Genomic DNA, 22179 nt, shown 5'->3' on the forward strand with positions numbered 1-22179 from the left:
TGGATCAGGATTGTTTTGACGGTTTATGTATGCTGTTTAAAGGCTAACAAAAGCCCTATGATAAAGTACACAACGTTAAGTTGTAGTTTTGGATTGCTTATGATTATATATAAATATACAAATACATTTCATCTAAACATTGTGCTGGATCACACTTATCCAATGTGACACTGTTGGAGTTGTAGAAAAACTTCTCTATGTAGATTAAGTTGATTGCAATTCAGCTTTATTCAGAAAGTTTAGGGAACGTGAGCCATGTGCAACAGATTGTATAGCAGCTTACTCTGTTGTTGAAGACTTCTTCCATCTGCTCTTTACAGGGAGGGAGACTTTCCCTAGCTCTTCAGCTGCATCCCTTCAATCCTCCTAGCCAAGTTAGGATGTACAGATAATACAGATGTTCCAAAGTGGTTTGCTGAACATTAAAGCCCAAGAGTGATAGTATACATGGAAAATATCTTTAATAGTAAAAAATTTAACAGACCAAAATAATAAACATAGTAAGATTATAAACAGAACCCATTTTAAAGTGACAAGGTGCAATGAAGCAAAGGATTTGGATTTGCTAAAATATGCAAAGCCAAGGTGTCAAAAGATTTAAAATCCACGTAGGGTTTTTTTTAAACTAGCTTATCAAAGGGAACGCTAAAGCAGTCAAAGAAGAGCTTTACATTAAAAGCCATATCCTAACATGGAACAGATCTTGAATTCAAACATACTATATAGCAAAGATTTTGGCAAGGCAACAAAGAAGTCTGAAAGCTGTTCCAGTGGGCTGCATCATCCACTTTTTTTTTTTTTTAAAAGAGGGAGAGATCAGGAAAGCAGACTTCAGCGTTGGTTAAGCAGCCCTGCAGGAGTCCTTGTTTTTCCACACCACAACATAGCCAAGTAAGCCTCTCAGTAACAGAAAAAGCTAGAGCTCCACTGTAGCAGTTACCCAGGGCCTCTCCTGCCATGCCCCTGAAGTTAACTGTACGTTGTCATGCTACTATATATTAATCTGTTAAATGTCACAGTTTCCTAACCTTTTGCCAAAAGGGAAGTGCCCTTCAACCCAGTCAAGTATACACCATGGCAATGTAAACCCAACACTACTACCACATTCTTCTTTATACTTTGTACAGTTAGTAGAGGAGCACTTTAAAGGGAGCCCTCTGACTCTGGCTGTACAGAACTGTCCAGTGCCTTTAGTTCCATTCCCCTTAAAAACCTGATTACTTGGCAGTGTTAGAACATAATATTGCTGTGTATATAGTATTGCTGAGTAGCTTTTAGGTTGGCAGAGGGTTCCTTTGCTCATTTATGTAAACCCAGGTATCCAACCCACATTTCCAAACACAGTGTTGACAGAAGCTATGTAATGGTGTACAAGTTTAGTAAAACTCAATAAATAAGTTTATAGATTGCCAGGCAGTAGGATATAGTAACAGTATATTATACTTTAACTACAAGTTAAAAAGAACAGTTTATAAATAGCTTCCCGATTTTAAAACTTCACATACACTAGTAGATAATTCTAACAATTGGCTTAGATTTGTTGCCTGTACGTGATGAGCGACTCCAAGGAAGTTCTATTTCAATGACTAAGAACTCCCAACAATAACATTTTGCCTTACCCTGACTTCAGTGAAGTTGTCCAAAGTGCAAGTCAGGGCAGAATTTGACTCACTTTAGTCATACTTGAAACAATATTATTTCTTCAAAGGCTGCTTTGAGAAAGAACTTTTAAAGAAGCAAGATAAAGAATGGTCAATGATCACAAATATAAAGGGTTGTTAAGGTAAAGACAGCTGGCAAAAATTACATGAATTGTATACACCTGTCCTTTGTAACAAGTTGTGGGTGGATAGTTCACAGAACTTCTCATTTTTAAAAACCCTTTTTCTTCATAAAGGAAGTCTGCTCTAGTTTATACTGTTACATCCAAAATAGAGTAAAATAATATCAACTGACAAAGTTTCACATTCTGGAGGGCCTCTCTCAAATAGGTAAAGGGGAGGACAGGGGAAAAGTCTGAGGATCGTAGATTCCAGAAGTTGCTGAAGTTCAGGAGCATTTTAGATGGTCACCACCTTGGTTTAGTTACATGACAGAACAGCTAGGATCTTCATTTTGCTGAAGACACTATAAAGAGATATTAAATAGCATAATGAATTACTGGTTTCATATACTTGAACTTAATTTCAAATCAGACAGAAGCTGGGTGTGGGTGTGCATGTGCACACACCATGCTCTCGCTCTCTCTCTCACACTCTCAAGGGTTTAGTTGCTTTTACCTACTAAAATCTATTTAGTTCTGTTCTACAGAAGTTCTGAATTATAAATACAGAAATTTAAATCCTTTAATAATAGCATTAAGCTGGAGTGTAGTGGATGGCTACCAAACCATCAACTGCTCAAAATAAAACCAAGTAGTTTTAAATGATCAAACTTGACTTGCATGTCAAATCACGCTTTAGGATAAATTTAGGACGTGGACAGATACATAATTAAAATGTTTCAAAGCATTTCAAAGCCCAGATGGACAAGTGTATATGTTCTTTGAAATGTTTCAAAGGTGGCCAAAATGCTCCAAAATAGTATCTCTTGAAACAATCTGCTATTTCTAAACACTTGATCTTCTCAGCATATGTGCACGAGTACAGGAGGCCCAAGTCCTCCAAAATCCCACAGACTGCCCCTGCCAGGCCCCTAGCACTAGGAGCTTTCATTGCATGCTGCAACCCCAGCTCCCACTGGAGCTTCTAATGCAGCATTTTTCAACCTACAGTTCTCAACCCAAAAATAGGTCAGAAGAATACATTAAATGGTTGCAAGCAAACTTTAAAAATGGATTCTCTTTTAAAAGGAGACAAACCATGAGAAACTGACTGTGGCTTTTCCTTTGCAGGCTGTCAGAGTTCCAGCCTGCAAGGGGCTGCTTGGGGCCTCCTAGTCCCGTGTCCTGTTCCCCACCCTCCCACCGTGCACACTGTGGGGCTGGGTCAGGACTGGCCATCAATGTTTCCAAATGGGTCCTGGTATAAAAAATGTTGAGAACCATTATCTAGTGTATCCCCCTCCACCCCACCATGGCAGAGGTAGAAACAGAGGGGATGGAGAGGGGAAAACTAAGACAGTGCTTTGTCATCAAGCCTAGCTCATGGGGTTTGTTGACACTATTGCAGTGCATAAGTTTACAGTTTTCTTTATCATCATCTTTATGGCTTAAGCCAGGCGTTTTTAGCCTAACTGGGAGGGGAGATGTGTGGCAGCAGTGGCCACCATATTCGAGCTTTCCCACCCCTACTCCTTGCTGGTGGCAGCACTCTGTCCCTGCCCACCCGCACGTACCCCCTAGGGTCCAAGTACCCCCAGGGTTACATGTACCCCCGGCTGACATCCCCTGGCTTAAGCTGTTGTCAGTTCAAACATGTCCTTATGCACCTCTGGCATGTTGGTACATGACAGAGTTGGCGGGGGGGGGGCTGGGGGGGGGAGAATCTCAGTTGGAAAGGAGAAACCACATGAAGCTCTCAGAGGCTCGGAAAGGTGTTATGTTATTAAACACGAGCATGGTTTCACAATATAGTAAAGCTACTAAAACAGCTTAATAAGCAAGTTGTTCTAATGTACTAGAGTCCTAAAAAAGGAGAAAGAGGAGTTATGATAGGAGAAACATGGGAAGAGAGAGGCACAAAGAAATATTTTGTCAAATGATAGAATAGGTAACCCTGAATGAACTGAAGTGTTGAGAAACCTGAGAATGTTGTTGCGCTTAACGTGACAAAACTGATAGTTTAGCCACTAAACTGTGGTATTCTTAAATGCATAAGGATAACCTAAAGAAGCCCCGCACCTCTTGACAAAACAGCCTTGGAGGATCAGAATAATCTTACACAACTCCATTTGATACCGAGTCTAGGAAGCAGTGGCCATCATGCTACTTTCAACTTATTAATATTATGAAGCAAACTCATGCTCACTGGCTATATGCTATATGATAGCAAGACACACCTAAGAGCACTCTGGAATTCTTTCAGATGAAATGTTTAAAGGATATTAAAAAATACACTTAAAATACTGTTGTCATTGGCAGGGATCTTGGTCCTCTCTGTTTAAAAAACAAAACAAAAGAGAAAAAAAACCAACCAAACCACAACGTGCAAATTCTCCGTTTAAAAAATGCAAAACCCATGGTTTTTCTGTGATTAAAATGAAGTGACATTACATAGGTATCAGTTGAACACAATTTTATTGATATATTTACAATTTTAAAGCGATTTGGAAGTCTATTCTAGTGATTGAGGCACAGGTAAAATAAATTCTAAATACCCATAAATGTTGGCGTTTGATTTTGGGGGTTTGTTTGTTTGTTTCTAAATCATACAAAAATAAGAGTTCCCCCTGCCCCCTTTGCTCAACAAAATACGGGTCCAGCTGCAGCTATCCCCCACCACTGCTTTGTGGCACTGAGCAACTCCGGTATGCTGGTGCCCTACCCATGCCCTTGCCCCTCACTCCCCACCCACAGCCCCCCTGCCCATGCTGGTACCCCTCACTCTCCACCCACAGTCCCCCTATTCCTCCCAGCTCTGCCAGAGGGGGCCCTCTGTTGCCAGGGCTACAGGGCCAGGGACCCCTGCTCCCTGCAGAAACACCCGAGCCCCAGCTACCACCTGCAGGAGGCGGTGGCCACTGTGGTGGAGTGGAGTACAGAGCCCGGTTCCCCGCCCACTCCCGCAGGCGTGGGCTGCCTGCTGTAGGCTCAGGCTCCCTACCTTGCTGCCCTCCCCTGGGGACTCTGTAGCCCAGCAGCAAGACCCAGCATGACAGGGTAGAGTGGGGCTGGGTAGAGAAGGTAATTGTTGCTGCCGAGAGAGCTCCACACTGCCCTGGCAAGACTCCCCTGCCCACCTGGCAGCAATGGCAGAGAGGGGCACAACTCCGCACCACCACACTTGCTGCAGGGGGTGCCTCACCCTGGTGGCATGGGCTTGTAGCAGCAGCAAGAAGCTTCCCCACCTCACTGCGCTGGGTCCTGCCCACTGGGCAGTGAAGGCCCCAGGGGCAGGGCAGGGAGCCTGAGCCTGCAGTGGGATGCCCGCATCCACCCATCGGCCCATGCAGAAATCTGGGGAGCACATGCCCTCTCCCTCCAGGAGTGTGCGCAACAGCAGGGAGCTGCTGTCCTGTGCCCCTGGACAAGGCACCTACAGCTCTGTCCCACTCCCTGCCCAGGCCCTGTGGCAGCACATTCCAGCCCCAGGCCCCAAGCCCCATGTACTGCCCTAGCAGGGCAGTAGCTGCCCAGCCAAGTTCCCTCACTATGGGGGCCTCAGTTCCCCTCCCGCACTGCAGCCACACCTACCTGTGGGAGCTGGTCTCCAGGCTGCCTGGCAGCCATGTGCATGTGAGTGCACACATGTACATGGCACCCCCTGCTGATCACTCTTCTCCCGCTCCCCCAGCCATGTGCAGGCTGGAACTCTGCTAGCCTGCAAGGGGAAACCCATCATCTCTCTCTCTCTCTCTCTTTTTTTTTTTTTTGGTAAAAAAAAACAAAACAAAAAAAAAAACAAACAAAAAAAAAACACAACAGGAGAAAATCTAGATATTTCTTCTTAAAATGAGAAAATCTGGGTTTTAGCATGTTTTTCCATGGCAAATGGAAAACCCAGATCCCTGGTCATTAGAAAAGAGAAATTTCAATGGGTTTTTAACACTATGGGACCCTAACTGGCCAGATCCCATTGTGTCAACAGGAAGGTAGCCAAGACCAATTTTAATTTTTCCTACACATTAAAGACACTACTGATACTGCAATAGTAAATTTTGGTCTTGAATGCTAAACAGAAATGATTGTTATAGTTTTAAAACAAATCCTAAATAAAAATTATTTATCCTAGCTATTTTGAAATCTCAACCTGGTTTAAAACAATCTAGGCAGAGCCAACTTGGCTGAAGTGCTGACTATACAACACTACAAATTTAAGGGTGTAGAATTAGCATGTACAGGGACATAATTCAAGAGCACTTCATGATTTGAGATTAATACAGTAGAAAAAATAAAGTTTTCCCCATCCTTAGAAGCTTTAAGTATTTCTGTGGTTAGGTATAGAAAAATTTTTAAGATTTTCAGCTTTGTGAGAGTTAAGAATCCCAGGTTTAAGGATGGATGCGAGTTTCTCAGTTGCTACAGCAATACTGGCTGAAGGATACAGGTCCCAGCATGTGAAAGCATTTCATGGACAATTTGCTGGGCCTAGTGTAATGGGCAGAGATTCATTTAAAAAAATAAATAAATAAAAAAAAATAATAATAATCAGCAATTTTGGACTAAGTAGCTCCAGTCTAAAGTTAGTTTTACTTCAGGTCATGAACTTAGACCAGGACATCTGAATGGTACTCTGCAAAAAGCAGGTGTTACAAAAACATCTACTTTTTATTCCTTTAGATAGGCAGGCACCTGAGAAGCAGGCTATTCTATATACCAATCCTGTATTCTCCTTGTACAATTTGGGAGCACAAGAAGTTCAGCACAGCCAATGCTTATTTTCTGGGAAGGTCACCAACTAAAGCCAGCCCCCTCTACTCAAGTCCACTACTGCAGAAGCGAATGATCCTCAGGAAAAAGACTGCAAAGAATGTGAACTCCAAAATGTTGACTTTATATTTATTAGTAAAAGTGATGGGGGAAGTCTGAGGTTGGACCTCATTTTTCTGGTCATTTTAACCTACTTAGACAGCAAGCTATCCCTTCCAAAAAAGCTACTTTTTAGTGCAGTAAAATCTCTGTTATCCGGTATGAGTGGGGAATGCTGGGTGCCAGTAATGTAAAAATGCCAGTTATCTAAAAATACTGGTGCCGGGGGAGGGAGGGGGTGGTCCCTTCAGTGGCACAGGGTAGTGGATGGTAGCGGTATAGGGGAGTTGCATGCGGCAGTACAGTGCCAGTTAATAGAGTATGCTGGCTAACAGAATGCCAAGAAACAGGGATTTTACTGTAGTAGCATTTGCTCACAACATAGCTGACTGGCCCAGCTAAACTAGATGTTTGCTTCTACTGGAGTCTGTTTGCATGGTTACAAGCCAAATTCTCAGCTCTGATTAGGGACATCTCAACAGTAAAGTTTAGTTTGCATTTACTGAGCTATTATTTTAGATGACTAATCATAATACCATAATGGATCTTAGGAAGTACTAGCAGTTACTTTACAACCCACCATTCAAACCATATTCAGAGAAATGCCGATTGTTTTTCCCCCCCCCCTCTTCTCAAGTTAAGATGCAGACAGTAGCCAAAAGGGTACTAGAAAAGTTGAAGCCGGAATATGCTTAGGCTAAATAGACAATTTAAACAGTATGACCTGCACCTCTCTGATCCAAAGGAGAAGTACAAGGGAAGAGTCACAAACAGAGGTGGAGAGCCTGTTGTGGGCTAAGATCAAGTGTAGATAGATTATTAGATACATGGGCTAAAGTGCGACTACAAACAAACAAACAAAAACACCACACCACCAACAAATGCCCAAGATTCAATCTCCAGTTTCAGAAGCGATTTAAGAGCTTAAGATATTTATGAAAGTTTAAGGAAGTCAGAATCTTTTAGTGGCTTTCAGTGAAAAATGCCAAGTCCAGATTCAACATTATTAAAATAAGAAATCAAAATTCCACGGACGTGTCTGATCTGGTGTTACTCCAGGCATATGGAGAGAAACATGCAGCTTATGGAAATGTTGTGCATCAACTACTCTTGTTATTTTTTTAGACCCCAGTTAGCACACCACTTTGTTTACATCCATCAATATGGAAGAGACTGGCATATTCATGAGGGTTAATAAGAAGGTTAGTGGTTCATTTCTAATTAGCTATAATATTATGCTTTAGAATTGAAGTGAAGCATCAACTTCAGCTTACGTGCAAAGCCATGCAGAAGCTACACAACACAAAAGGTTTCTGGACTACTGAAAAAGCAAATGGTTTCCACATGAAAACAAGCAGGATGCTTGCACTAGTCTCACCTGCTTTGTGCTGCTCACAGGACCCACTATCATGAAACCAAACAACATTTCTTTTTTCTTCTTTTGGTCTGACATCAGGAAGAAAAATGGCAAGAGTTGTAAGAAAAATATTAAGAGTTGCAAGATAAGGACAGTACTTTGGGAACATGTTTAAGTACAGTAACAACAAAAAAGACCAACAAATAAATGTTAATAGTAATTTCTGCATCTGAATTTCTTTATTTACCTGACGTTGAAGTGCTATGTCGCTACTTGCTATTTCTTCCTCAAACTCATCTTCCTGTTCGCCACTGTCCTCCCCCCTGGGTACCTGCACAACCTTCCGATCTGCGGTCTCCTGCAAAAAGTAGGAAGATCCCCCAGGGAAGATATGCTGTAAGTACATTCTTCAAAGAGATAAAACAATACAGCTTTTTAACTTCACTTACCTCTCCATCAGAGTTGATAAGTACAACTCTAATGCTATCCCCAGTTCCCCATGATTTCTGCGATTTCCAAACCAGATCAGTTGGGCTTGGATTGATACCAGCATCTGCACCCCAGATCTTTAGAGAGAAGAGATTTAACTGGTGAGCTTCTTTGAAAGTAATCTTTATTCAAAATGCCTAGGGACAATTTCAGTCTGAAGTAGAAATATCCAATTCCAGTACAAGTCTTGTGAACCCAGTATCCCACAAGGGACTCAAGTCGCTTGCTGGTAACAAAGATCAGTCCTCAGCTGCAAGGATGCTTCTGTCCCCACTGCTAACCGTCAGCAAGCTAGTTTCCTCTCGAGATGAGACTAAATTCTCTGGCTTACTAGTCTGTCAGCAGATTTTACCAGCACTAGCATAAATCCTGCTTTCCTCTCTCTACTTTAAGTTGGTTATTTGCTTGGGAAAAACAACCTTGCGATAATTTACAAGTTACCTACCGTGACTACCTGGCCTGACAGAAGGGTAAACCGAGCAGGAAACTTGTACATTATGTCGGACAAGCTTCCAAGTTGTCGTCTTAGTACCCATCCATGTAGTGACTGATCCTATTGGTAAGAAAGGAGGATAATTAGTATTCCAAAAGGCTGGAATCTTTAGCTAGACCAACATCCAAAACAATTCACACTCGCATTGTAAAATGGGCCAACAGTTAGGTAAGATTGTATAGAAGAAACCCAGAAGGACCTCCAGAAGTTCATCTACATTTGAGCCCATCTTTCCTGACAGATGCTTGCCTTACCTGTCTTTACAGATCTCCAATGAAGGAGATTCCACTACGTAGGGTATTTCAACACCTCACTACGCTTTGTCATGTGCCTCCCCTCCCACCCAATATCTAACCTAACAGGCATAGAAAATGGGACAGCTTGCAACAAAGACCATTGGGTGTGCAAGAAATTGATTGCCAGCCATTCCCTTTATAAAACTCAAGATGTTAAAGGCGGTCATGTCCTCCCCTGCAACTGGTCTTTGCTAAAGCTAGAAAACCAGTTCCTACAGCCTTCCCTCATGGGTCATGCTTTTAAATAAAAACAAATAACCCAAAAAACAGTCATTAAGCTTTTGTCATTCTCTCCTGCAGGCTCACTGATTTATCTGCTTTTACTTATTTATTTTTAAACATTCAATACCCAAACCCTGACAGTACTCCACCCAAGAACTCACCAGCACCCAGAAGAGCAAAGAGCTACTTCTCATGTCTTACATAAGATGCCAGGTAACATGCCCCAGAATGCTTTCTTTTTCTGCAACAGGCCATTGACTTGGTTTTATAGTTTATGATTTCAGACATTAAAACAGATTTTCAGCAGTATTGCTTCCTAGCCACTTTATTCTTAAGTGTAGTACACTGCAGGCTAGTGTGAGATCATTTAGTCGAGAACCATTCTGATCCTGTCCACCACAAGCCTTTGTGTTATCTGGGAAGTCTATAGGCCCTCTGTATTCCCTCATAGGCCTCTCTCTATGGCATTAATAACATCATAGGAGAGAAGCTGGTCCAGGACACCTTTGAGAGACTTTATGAAATACTTTCACAGTCTCAGTTTTACCCACTGAGAGCTATCGTGCATTTTATTCTCAGTCAATGATGCAATCTAGATAGGAGCCTCCAGAGTACCTGAATTTCCTCACGAGAGAGAAATTGCCCTGTATGACAAAATCCTTTGAGTCCTGGTTTAAATAACATTTATTGCTTCCCCATAGCATTCACTAGACCAGGTATTCTAAAGGAAAAATCAGACCATTCAAGAACAAGTCATGGATAATGAGACATTCCCAACACTGACATGAAGTGCTTGCAAACTGTTGTAGTGTCTTTCCAAGTTAAGCAACTGAACTCAAATTGTTATGTTCACCTTTCTCCAGTTCTCTGGAACATTCCTTCTGCTCCATGATTTCTCAGTAGAAAGTTACTTGTTTGTTTAAGACTGCTTCAGCTGGTCCCTAAGGTACCGTAGAGTGAATTTCATCATGTTCCAACTAGAATACATCTAAATATTTTCTTACTCAGTTGTTTTCATCATGCTATCCCTCTTGTAAGAAGGGAAACTGCATTAGGTACCTAGTCAAAGTTTTGTTAAGACTGAAGCATTCTCGTTCTTCACTAGACATTTAGTTACTTTTAGTTTATCAGCATTCTCCCGGCTAGAACCAAACATTGTGACAACAGTGGTTTCCCCACAAATTCCTTGCAGTCACATCCAAAGACTAGTTTTTCATTCCTTCCTTCACAGGGTGTTTAGGGTAGCAACAATAAAGTTTGAATCAAGTGTAATGCAGTTGTGAATGGCATTTTAAGATCAATGTCTTATTGAATATTTTCTATGAAATTAAAAATTACTTTCAGGGCATTTCATCTGACATTTGGAAACTAGTAGCCATTTGGACAGATCTTCTCTATACAGAGTTCCAAGGATCAGTGGCCCTATTATTACTATTTAAAGTATTAGATGGCATTTCTACTAGATCACTTTACACCAGGATTAGTGTAACCAAACTTTCAGTCCCAGTTGGATCAAAATGTTTCTTATCAGAACGCCCTGGAATTAGTAACATTAGAACGTCGGGGGGGTTTACAAATTTCAACACTTTTGAAGCCTTACTTCAAGAATGACTAAGGTTTAGTTCAGAAGACAAGGCTTCAACCACCTCAAGCAAAGAGGAGAGTGCCAAACACTTAGCTGTTCTCTTTAAGCTAAATGGTTTAGGCCAAGATAAACAATCACCTACCTCCCAAGAATACACACTCTTGTAAATCTAGACTATCAATATTCACATATTGCAACCAAATCCCGTTAAGTGCAGAATCATTTGAATTGTAAAGCTTTATGCTAATCTCAAGGAACAAATCCTACCTCATGTCTTTAGTAGAGTAGTAAGCCCCACCCTGCAACATGATATTTCCAATAAGTTTTGAGGTCTTGTTTTGGTGACATCATCCCGGCTGCCTGGTCAACGCACCTTCTGGGCACTCACAGCTTTTAATCCCTCCACCCCCTGAACAGAGCAGGGTCTGTGGATACTTTGTATTATTACAACCAGACCTCCTAGTTCTAGTATTTTTTGCTACCTTAATCCTGCCAACAGAAGACTAGTTGAGCAAGTAATCTGTAATATTGTCCAAGCTTTGTCAGATATCCAACTTCAGATAGCCACTAGTTTTGCCAGGGTTGAGAACACCAACCTTGGACCACCTGCTTGGCTTGGCACAGTAGTAGATTTCCCACATTAGAGAGTTACATATATGTAGAGATAATTAATATTGGAAATGATCTATACTCTCCCTTTAGCTACAGAACACACACAAAAAATTAGCATTAAAAGAACCCAAGAGATTATTCCGCATTTGCCAACTGTTGACTATATCAGTTAACATGTTATTCAAGTGAAGCCAGCTTGGGAGACCTACAGTACATGCCCTGCCAATCCTATTAGAATGTTAGCAGCTATAAGAGTCTCTAAACTTTAGTACTTTCATATTATCCAATATACTAAAGCACCTCATCTAGCTTCGAGAATAACTGACATTTCTGATAAAGCTGGACTGATTTTTCTGCATCCAGGGATGTTGCCAGTCTTTGACAGTTCAATAAAGTAGTAATTTTCTCACAAACTTCCCTGTTGGAGGTCTCTCTCCAATCAGAGAACCATTATCTATTTCTCAGTGTAAAAATACTTGAAGCTTGAACTGGCTTTGGAGAATCAAGGGAGCTAAGTGCTGAACAGACTAGCCCTCATGGAGAAGGCAGCACCATTTGCCATAATCCTTTGAATATAAGGATCCCTTGAATTCCGAATTTACCCAAGTTTCTGATTCAATTTAAAGGAGAAAAAACAACTTGGACACAAGGATACAACCCTTATGATACATAAAATTAACTGAAAAGCTCTTAAGATGTATGGCATTTTTAAAAGAACACTGTTTAAACAAGCAAGCAGTTTCCACCCCCCGCCCCTCTCCCAAAAAAAACAGTTTAATTCATGAGGAATAAGACTGGTTTCCCAATATCCTGTTTATGTAAACAGGAAGGAAGTTTAATTTCATTTCTACAGATGAAAAGCCATTGGAGTGAGGGAAATCAATACCTCATTTGAGTTGTTTTTAAGTCTGACAAACTTCCCTTCTGCATCAATATCTTCAATGGACACGCTTCCTGAAGATGATGCATGCTGAATAGTCTTAAAGTAAGCACTAGGCTCTCCCCTTCTTGATTCTTTTATTTTTCTCTTCTTTCCACGCAGAAAGCGACGCCCTTGACTGCTTATTGCCTGGGTTGCAACACTGTGGGAAGATGGACTCGGGGACAACTTAAGCCTAGAAAATGCAAGAAACTACATTGAAGTAGACAAATGATGATGTCAATTCCTTGCCACCAGCTTCATCTAATGCGTGTGAAGCTAACTGTTGTATTTAATCTCACCAAGAAGAGTGATCCAGGCAGGTTAGTTAAGGTTGTGACTTGCTGTGAATACCGTAATCAGAATTCAAAGAAAGTTTATGGACTACTTTCCCCACCTTTAAATTAGTTTGGCTTCCTTAAAGAAATTCTTCCTTGGCGTTCTTATAACATCTCCAAGGATGTAAGTGGTTAAAGATTAGTCAAGGAGTTTTCCCCCACCTCCCACATATACTTTCCCTTAAATAGCAGGGCTCTTCTCTAGAAGAATATCAAACTTGACAAAACACAGTAACTGAAATTTGAATATAATGTAAGTCTTTATATGCTGCCAAATGAACTTAGAAATTCACACATGGAATTGCAGCCAATGCTGATTTTGGAGCCCAGCACTTCCAGGTAACAGATTCCCTAATGGATAATTTACCATTCTATGGACGCACCTATCTGTTCATTAATGCACAGTATTTACTGCACATTTAGTTTAGTACTTGCTTAATGAAGTACTAACTAGCTGTGCAGTAATGCCAGTGCACAGTTTTTGTGATGCTTACTGGGTAGTAGCCCAATAACACTGTATAGCAGCATATTAGTGCAGTTTTTGACCAGCACACTACTGCAGTTTTATTAGGCTAGTGCACCGTAAGCATCTCGTGTAGATGTGCCCCATATCTCCTTAGAGTGGCAAATAATTTACTGTATCTGAGGAAGTCTTCATATATAGTCCCATAATATACATTACCTCTGTTCCTCTCCTTCCAGCATCTTCCTGTAGGCATTTATTTCTAGATCTAGAGCCAGCTTCACATCTAGTAGATGTTCATATTCTTCCAGCTGTGCTTGTACCTGCTGCCGTGCCTGTGCCATTTCTTTATCTTTTTCAACCATACGTCTTCGATACATTTCACGGTCATAATCCATGGTCTCCTGCAATTCCCTGATTCTGTTCTCCAAGGCAGAGTTCTAAGAATTTGTTAAGAGGTTTAGTTACTGGTAAGCACTTTGAGGTATTCTTTTGTTTGTTTTTTAAATTTTACTGAGACAAGAAACACCACCTGGGTTTGATATTGGTTAAGCTGGGCTGTCAGACTGTCAACTCTCAGCTTCGTTTCCATCAGCTCCTCCCGAGCAGCATTGGCAAAGTCACTATTCCTTGCAGCAGCAAGTTGGGCATTCTCCATCTAGGAATGAATCACTGTTGGTCATAAGGATTCATGTTTAAGTCAATCCACTTGTAGAAGAATGGCACGCATGCGTCTGTGCTTGGCTACATAGAACTTGAAACGCTCGAAGAACATTGTTAATGGGAGCTTTCAGTCACTCCCATGACATGACCTCTTATAAGCAAGATCAGTTTGGGAACAAGGAAAGAGCGAGGAGACCATTACCAGTAAACTATTTCTCTAACCTAGTCCTCGTGGAAGGTGATAACACCTACAACTGTCAGAGTTGATTTATAAAAGTTTTATCGTCTCACTATACCTTCATTATACATATGGGCATATTTGTTAGAATGAATAGCCTGCTAAGTGCAAGATTGTTTAACAGGGTTACCCGCTGCACTGTTTTTTCTACATTTTAGGATTATGATAGAGGCAGACTAATTTCTGTTCAGTTGCATCTCTCCCTTCCCCGCCCTCCCCCACCAGCTACACTGTTACTGCACCATGTTTGGCACTATGCTTATGCCATTCCTACAGAAATGTCAATATTTGTCCTACTTTAAAACACAGATGAATCAAATTGATTTGGTAACTAGCTATTCTCAATTTTATTCCTCTACCTCCATACTACTTTCAATATGGGACAATTCATTCTTGTGCAGCTGAACTAGATATTTTTTTTTTTTTTACTGTGTCAAGCAGTGGATAGCATGCTTAAATGGTCAACCTGGGCTACAAAAGGTTCTCCTTATAGACTTACTGTTATACACAGAAGAGTTTCCATATTAAGTACACAAGTAGTCAACTTCACATAGGTGTCTGACACATCACTACCTAGATCAGTGGTTCCCAACCTTTTTGGACCCAAGGCACCCTTTGGAAAACGCCAGCTTTGATTTCTTTTTACTACAGCAAAATAGAGCAATTCATCTGTTGAAAAGAATTCAGAAAGATCCCAAGAGAGCAGAATGTTTTTAACACTTTAGATTCCTATTTGAAGTCTCTGGGTTTAATCTTACGATTGTTTGCACACCTAACAATGCTAACATTGCACAGCATCCTGTGGCACCCTGGTTGAGGATCACTGACTTAGATGGAGGTGTAGGAAGCATGACAGCTTGCTGCAAATCAAGCAAACTTTTGCAGACTCACTTTGGCACTAAATGTCCGTTCCAGCTCCTCTTTGTATCCTTGTATTTGTTCTTCATGCTCTCTCCGGAGCCCTTGCAACGCATCTGAGAGTTTACTCTCAAATTCCCTCTGACGACCAGATTCTATTTCTGCTATCCTGCTCTCATGGCTTCTTCTTGTTTCCTTGAGCTCCTAGAAGGGGATATGCATAGTACTTGCAAAGATTAAATGAACCACCATCATATCTTTTTTTAATAATGAAAAAGTGTGCAGTTGTTACAAGTCAGGGTTTAGCAAGCCAGTCACTATCTAAAAGCAGATTTTTACCATCAAGTACTTGCTACTTTATTTTTGACTCTGTGCAAGTCAGAAGACCACTAAGTCCCAAGTTCATCTGGGAATTCTGGATCATTCCCTCTTTGCTCCCCCTAAGTATATTTAATACCTTTCAGTCCAATTCTAAGCCTCTCCGAGCAATGGAATTATTATGAGCTCATAATTCCCCTGTAATGGATTGGGCTCTTAAAACTTTGACTTGAAGGCGAGACAAGATTACTCTTAACTGTTGAATTTTCTGTAAGTATTGGTTTCCCCACCTCTTTTATTTGAGACAGTGGGATTTGAGCACTTGCATTTTTACCCTAGGTCTCACTGCTGTGTTTTGACTAAGTAGGTAATTTACAGTTAGTCCTACAGGATACAGTGCTTGCTCAGGCAAGAGCTACAATACAGCTTTGGGAAGAGTTAAAAGTTCGTATTCTCCATATTGCATTCCCTTATTGCCCGATTTAAAAGTTACAAACCCCAGTATCCTACTTCAGTAGTTAACTGCTAGTCAAAAATGCAGTCCAAAGGGTATTTGCACGTTCAGAGTTGTAAACGATTTCAGGTGTGGAGTTTTCCAGGTGTTGAGAAGCTTAAAGTTAATAATAATCTCATGCTCTAGCATATCAATATCAGAACACCAGTAGTTAACAAAGCTGTACATACTCCTGAAGTCTATCTAGCTTTGCAGTCTGGTGGATTGTCATAAGGTTGACTCAATTTCTAGTTACCTTTTAAGAATAAAATGCATTTTAACATTGCTTATGTAAGGACATCCAGGGGCCATGGTAACGGTTACCTAGAAAATCCTTGTTAAAGTTAATTTAAACATACATCTTCATGGAGGCGCTTCTGGAATGTCATTTGTTCCTGCAAATTTTTCATCTGGCTTTCCAGGTCTGCTCTCCTCAACATTTCACTATGTAGATGGTTTTTGGTGTCTTCCAAAGACAATTTAAGCTAGGAAAGAAGACAAATGTGTGGAAGGTCAATATGCAGGAAAGAAGTAGCAATGTTATATCCAGACAACTAGAGTTATAGAAGTTAAGTTCTACTACCACGCCTTCAGTAACCACTGCAAGCAACAGCAGGAAAAAAAGCCCACAGGCACAGACTTACTGATGTAGTTTGACATTCCAATAAAGTTAATTTTTTATGCCAATAATCCCCAGTGCGTTTCCATACAGAACCCCCTTCTCATCAGAATAAACTTAATGAAGGGCAGCTTTCTGTTCCAAAGGTGATCAGATCATTAAAGTGATTAAGACTACTGCATAAACCCAGGGTACAAAAACCTCTAGTCTCCAATTAGCAGTGTTAATGCCAGCCTATTTTCTGAACCATCCAAGGGATGCAGTACTACCAGGGTTATTGGTTGTGGAAATCTATGTGCATTCCCTCTTCCCCATAATACTAAGTTATCTGAGCATTATGTACTAATCACTTAGGGTGCCTGTACACGACCCAGGAGGCTGCTCCAATGCCCTGTAATTACAGGGCAATGGATCAGACTCAATTAATGGAGTCAGCTGGAGTGTGGTAGCTACCATGCTCCAACCAGCCTCCACGTCTCATGTATGAGCGTCCCCACAGTTCAAAACAGCAGTGGGGGTGCTTTATCTAAAGCTCGCTTGGACAAGCTTTAGATATAAACAACCCCACCATCATTTTGAAGTGTTAAAGCTTCCTCTCCCACATGCTACTAGTAGCAGCCATTTCAGGGGATCCTATACAAAACTGATTAGTAATCCTTGTAAAGCATAATTTGAGCTCATCTAAATAAGAGACCAAAGAGAATCATTAGTACTTAACAGACATCACCCTCTGCTAGAGCAGTTGAATCAAGAGTTCACCATTTCAGCTTCCCCTATGCCAGTCTTCTTCGTGCTGCAAAGAACTTGCATGCTTTTGAGTCCAAACAAACTCATTTGTTTTTAATTTTGCTTTGTATCCAAACTAGAGCCCCATATGTAGAATCAGTGGAAGATGGATCTTACAGTGACAACTTGATCCTTCAACTCTTGAAGGTCACCCTCCAAACTTCGCTTTTCACTCAAAGCTGTTGCTAATTCAGCTTCTTTGGCATTCAGATGAGCATCAAGGTCTCTTAGACGAACTTGTGCCAGGTTTAAGTCAGTTTCCCTTTTTGAACTCCTGCAGGTAGAAGTTTTACATTCATAAAAATAAGCAGCTGGAGGGGAAGGAAAAAATCATATCAGCTTATTTACATTTTTAGTTTAACAGGCAGAACCATTTCATTTCAATGTAAATAAGGTTAAAGAGCAGCAATGGTGGGGAGAGTTGTCCACCCCACCCCCAGACTAGACAAGGACATCTTCATACAAACATTAGGTTGGTCTCCCCCGCTCCTCCCTACAGCTATCTGTAAATGATTTGGTCCTCCCCCTTCCCAAGTCAGCAATTCGTTCTGTTACTCTGTTGATGTCCATCAGCTCTTGTGCCCATTAGGATGGGGCATCAATCCCACACATACATCTTTAGTCACAAATTTTCAGTAAGAAAGCACAGACCTTTCCTTTTGAGATACTAGAGGACACTTATGAGCTAATAACAACAATACTGAGTAGAAAGCTTGTTAAACAAAACAACAAACAAATACACAAGCAGTACTTCCCCATCCCTTCTCACCAGACAGCAGGTGATGGCCCACCGACTCCAATCAGGAGACCCTTACAACCTTTTACTTCACTCTAAACCTCTGCTCTAGCAAATTTAGTGTTTCAGATGTTTTCAGGCCCTGCTATAAACACACGATGCCAAGACAGCCAGGGGATGCCAGTCACTTGGGCAGTTAGCGCTGTAACTGAACTGTGTCCTACCAAACGGGTGCTTCTAGTCAGGGGTCCCAAAGTTTTTGCTGGGAGGGGGGCCACATAACCAAACCCATCGACCACGCAATACCTAGTTACATTCAATAGTTGCATCACACTATGCCTTACACCTACAGTAAGAGGAATCCAGCGTCATTGCTTAGCTCAAGCAGGACTTTTGCAGCCACATTTTTGTGGCCAGGGCTGTGCTGGGATAGCTCATGTAACTGAGCAACTCCCAACACTTTTGGTGTGTCAGCATCCATTGGACTTTGTGGCGGTGGGAAGAAGGGGGATCCACACTCCTCACTGGCTGGCTAAGCCCACTGCAAAAGGACATCAACGGTCCCTGTTCTTTACAACAGATCACAGGGCTGCTTCAGAGGTTTCAGTCATTCAGTCGCTGGCTACAGCCTTGCCAGTCAACTGGCTCCGTCAAGGACAGCCACCATGACACAATCCCTTTGCAGGCAGCAAGTAGCCCGTGGGACAGAGTTGGGGGACGCCTGCCTTATTGCTTCTGGCTGACAGTTACCCTGGGGAAGTCCAACTGTCACCTCAGGGGAAGCGTCCCCCGGAACCATCTAGACCCCCCCCCCGCTCCCGGCCTGCGATGCCCTGCAGCCACAGCACCCAACTTTTGGGCCGTCAGGGCCATGATCCCAACGCCTGCCAGGGAGGGCCCCGCCGCAGCTGCATGTGCTCCCCCGGCCCTCTGGAGCCTCGTGACCAGCAGGGTGCATGGCCGGCAGGGACACGGCACCTGGGGGCAGACCCAGACACCGGCATGGGTGAACCAGGCAGCTGCCCGGGGCCCAAACAGAAAAGGGGCCTGAAAATGATAAAAACAAACATTACAATTACACAAAAAGTCTTAATATTGTGCATATACGGGACTGGCAATGTTATCGATTGAGAACGAACTACAGTATTCAAAAGACATTGATGCCACAGATGTGATGAAAACTTCTGCAACAACAACGAAAAGTCATTCTGTCTGGAGAAGGGCGGCCGGATACCAAGAGTTTGCTGCATCCTTCTGTCTGGCAAAGGGGGCTGCATGGCCTCTGCCTCAGGCCAGCTGGGGTGTCCGGACCACCCAGCTCATGGTCTAAGGGGAGACGTGGCCAACCCAGCCATACCCCAGAGGACTCTAGGAAGGTGAGCAAGCACGTCAACCTTTTTAATGCAAGCACCAGGATGTGTTGGGTAGGGGCAGCAGGGAAAGGTGAGAGGCAGGGCATGGGGAACAGGATGGGGTGGGGAAATAAGAGCCGGGTTGGGGCTAGCTGAAGGCTTTTGCATGCTCACACCCGTCTCTGGACAGCACAAGCCCTTTCTTTCCCCACTGCCCTGTGGCTGCACACTGTTGTGCTTCTAACCACCCATCAGCTTGTCTGCCATACTGATAAGTTGAGACGGGATGCTGGCAGAGGGCATTCCCGACAGCCCCCTGCCATCTCAAGCTTGAGTGCTGCTTAGAGCAGAGCACAAAGCCCTCCATTGCTTGCAGGGTGCTGGACCTCGGGAGTGGATAAATTGTTGGGGAGGGAAAAGGGAGAAGGGTTTAAGGCAGCTCTTTACACTTCTAAAGAAGGATGAGGGGTTTAAGGCAGATTTTCCAATGGGTCACAGTCCCCTTTTATATTTTCCAAGTACTTCTATGCAGCAATTCTACTGTAAATTATTGCCTGTAAATGCTGCAGTAATTGTAATTTCAACTAGTATTTCCCTTTTTCAGTAGTTACTTTGTGATTTCTTTATATCCAAGTGACCTGTGTAGGCTTGAGCAGAGAATAGGTTGTTGTTTGTGTGTTATGATTAGTTCCAAGTCTGTAGGTTTGAATTCTGTCAACTACATTTTGCTTCTGTTGCTACCAAAGTTAAGTGAAAGATGGCAGTTATGTTTCATGGAAAACTTTCAAAGTTAGTTTACATTCCCTATTGAGGAGGTCCTCCTACTCCCACCTTTCTAACTGTGTTACTAGAACTGCAGCAGGGGAACGTTGTATGCCTAGATCTGTGGCCTGGACCATTCAGATCAGAAGCGAGAACAAAGATAATGCGATTACTTTAATTTGGTCCCAAATATTTAAGCTTGTACCTTAGCCTGGGGGCCAGGGGTCTCTCCAAGCCTTCATGGAGATGCGTCTAGTTTTATAAACCTCTTCTCAGGAAGTGTTTCAGCCCTGACAAAACAGTGCAATTCAATGACATTTGGTCAAAAAGGTTCCTACTCTAGCTGTTCCTGCTGCACTCTCCCAGATTGCTCATTAACCAAGTATTCAAAGGTCTTGTTTATGCTCATCTTTGAGCCGTCTAGTTTGCTTCATAATTACTGGCCACTGTGAGTAGTGGGTACCACTTCATGTTTAGAGATGCTTAAGGACTGTTCCCATCTCCATTACAAACCATTGCAGCTCTTGCATGGACTTGTGAAGAACTTAAGTATTTTGAAAGCCCATTTCTTACCAAAGTCAGCAACACATAGGTAAATTCTGGTTTGTCAGGAGCCAAAGACATCTGAAATGTTCCTAAAATTCTTTCCTAGAAAGACCAGTTTCTTTCAGTACGCACTGCAGCTACATTGCTTCTGAAATCAGCCAATGCCAAGTACCTTCTTGCCTTACTCTTTCTACACCCTCAGGCTTACTTGGATCCTGCTCCCGCAGACCTTACGCAGCTGACCAGCAAGCTCACCTAGCACTTGCACTCTTCCCAGGTATCCTGGACCTAGTGCTTCATTTCCCACTACCCACCAAGTAAGTGCTGGCATATCAGGTCCTTATACTTCTAAAGCAATATCACTGAGGCAAAACACAGTGAAGAGCTAAATGATTACTGCCTGTAGGAGGAGCTTCAGCATTTGCTCTCATCAGTGGTTCCAAGCTATTTAAAGGCTATGAAGTGCAGCTTGCTCAGAGTCATCCAAGACACAGGCACCTTTAAATATCAGGGCTTCTGTTAGTGCAGCCTTCTGAAAAGAGCGGCTGTGCACTGTGTAAACACAACACCATTACCAAAACCTGGTTACTTCAGAGCGCTACCAAACTACAGGATGACACAGGCAGCAAGCCTGAAGCTATATATGCAGAGCCACGGAGTTACCCAAGCACGAAGAGCTGCCAAACCAGTTCAAAGCTGGCCCCAGCACTCTCCTTGCTGTCTGCTCACAGGGACTGGGTAAAACATTGTCAAGCTTAGGCGATTCGTTTCGAGTCAAACCCAAGCGCACATGAGAGGCCCTGTGGCAAGGCACCTAGTAAAGACCCAGCTTTTCGGTTAAAAATTTTGGGCAAATTTTTCATGTTCCAGGTCAAATCAGCCAGATCAGTTCTGAAGCCTTGTGACTGAGCCAACCTCAATCGTTCAAATACCACATGGCACGGCAACCATCAAGTATCCTCCCCCAAGACTTTTCAGCCTGGCGCTTCAGATACTTCACATCCATCAGCAGGCGTCCTACATACGTGGGCCTGGGGGGGGTTCAGATGCCCCAGAGTCTCGCTTGCCCTCAGCCTACAGCTGCACCAGCACGTTTCCCCCATTCCCATCGAGTAGGGCTGTAGTAGCCGAGATCCTCCCGCTGGAAACCAATGACAAGACATGTGGGGATCCCGTCTGCAGTGCACGGGACGGGGGGCACAACACCATTTAAATCCATCTCGGCTCGGGGACCGGACTGGTGCAGCCACTGCACTTGAGAGGCCAGCCCTGCAGCCAGGGGCCAAGAGCCCGGGGGCCCGAGCGGGGCGGGCACGGACCTCGTGTGCAGCTGCCGGTGCTCCTCGCCGACCCGGCCCAGCTCCACCTGCAGCGCGGCCCGCTCCATGGCGATGTCGTCCAGCGCC

General features: G+C 42.9%; 1 protein-coding gene across 2 annotated transcripts; it reads right to left on the reverse strand.

Moving 5' to 3' along the window:
• Nucleotides 1–20: 20 nt before the first annotated feature.
• LOC102384538 (lamin-L(III)-like) lies at nt 21–22173 on the reverse strand. Of its 2 annotated transcripts, XM_025211787.1 has the most exons (12): nt 22097–22173; nt 17495–17655; nt 16332–16457; nt 15195–15365; nt 13935–14060; nt 13622–13842; nt 12569–12797; nt 8920–9027; nt 8435–8551; nt 8233–8343; nt 8007–8074; nt 21–2127 (listed from the first exon to the last, which is right to left on the reverse strand). In XM_025211787.1, the coding sequence occupies exons 1-11, from the start codon at nt 22158–22160 to the stop codon at nt 8036–8038; spliced, it is 1473 nt and encodes a 490-aa protein (XP_025067572.1). In that variant the 5' UTR covers nt 22161–22173; the 3' UTR covers nt 21–2127; nt 8007–8035. The 2 variants fall into 2 exon arrangements, with proteins under 2 accessions (XP_025067572.1, XP_014378484.1); XM_014522998.2 differs by lacking the exon at nt 8007–8074.
• Between the last annotated feature and the right edge of the window lie 6 nt (nt 22174–22179).

The sequence above is a fragment of the Alligator sinensis genome, unplaced genomic scaffold, assembly GCF_000455745.1.
Source record: "Alligator sinensis unplaced genomic scaffold, ASM45574v1 scaffold259_1, whole genome shotgun sequence".
NCBI classification, from domain to species: domain Eukaryota; kingdom Metazoa; phylum Chordata; order Crocodylia; family Alligatoridae; genus Alligator; species Alligator sinensis.

Coding starts and splice junctions, on each gene's coding strand:
- LOC102384538 (XM_014522998.2), bottom strand. CDS start 22,160: ATGGAGCGGGCCGCGCTGCAGGTGGAGCTGGGCCGGGTCGGCGAGGAG. Junction 17,656..22,096: donor GGAGCACCGGCAGCTGCACA/CGAGGTCCGTGC, acceptor AAACTTCTACCT/GCAGGAGTTCAAAAAGGGAA. Junction 15,366..16,331: donor AGAAGCGCCTCCATGAAGAT/GTATGTTTAAAT, acceptor ATCCCCTTCTAG/GAGCTCAAGGAAACAAGAAG.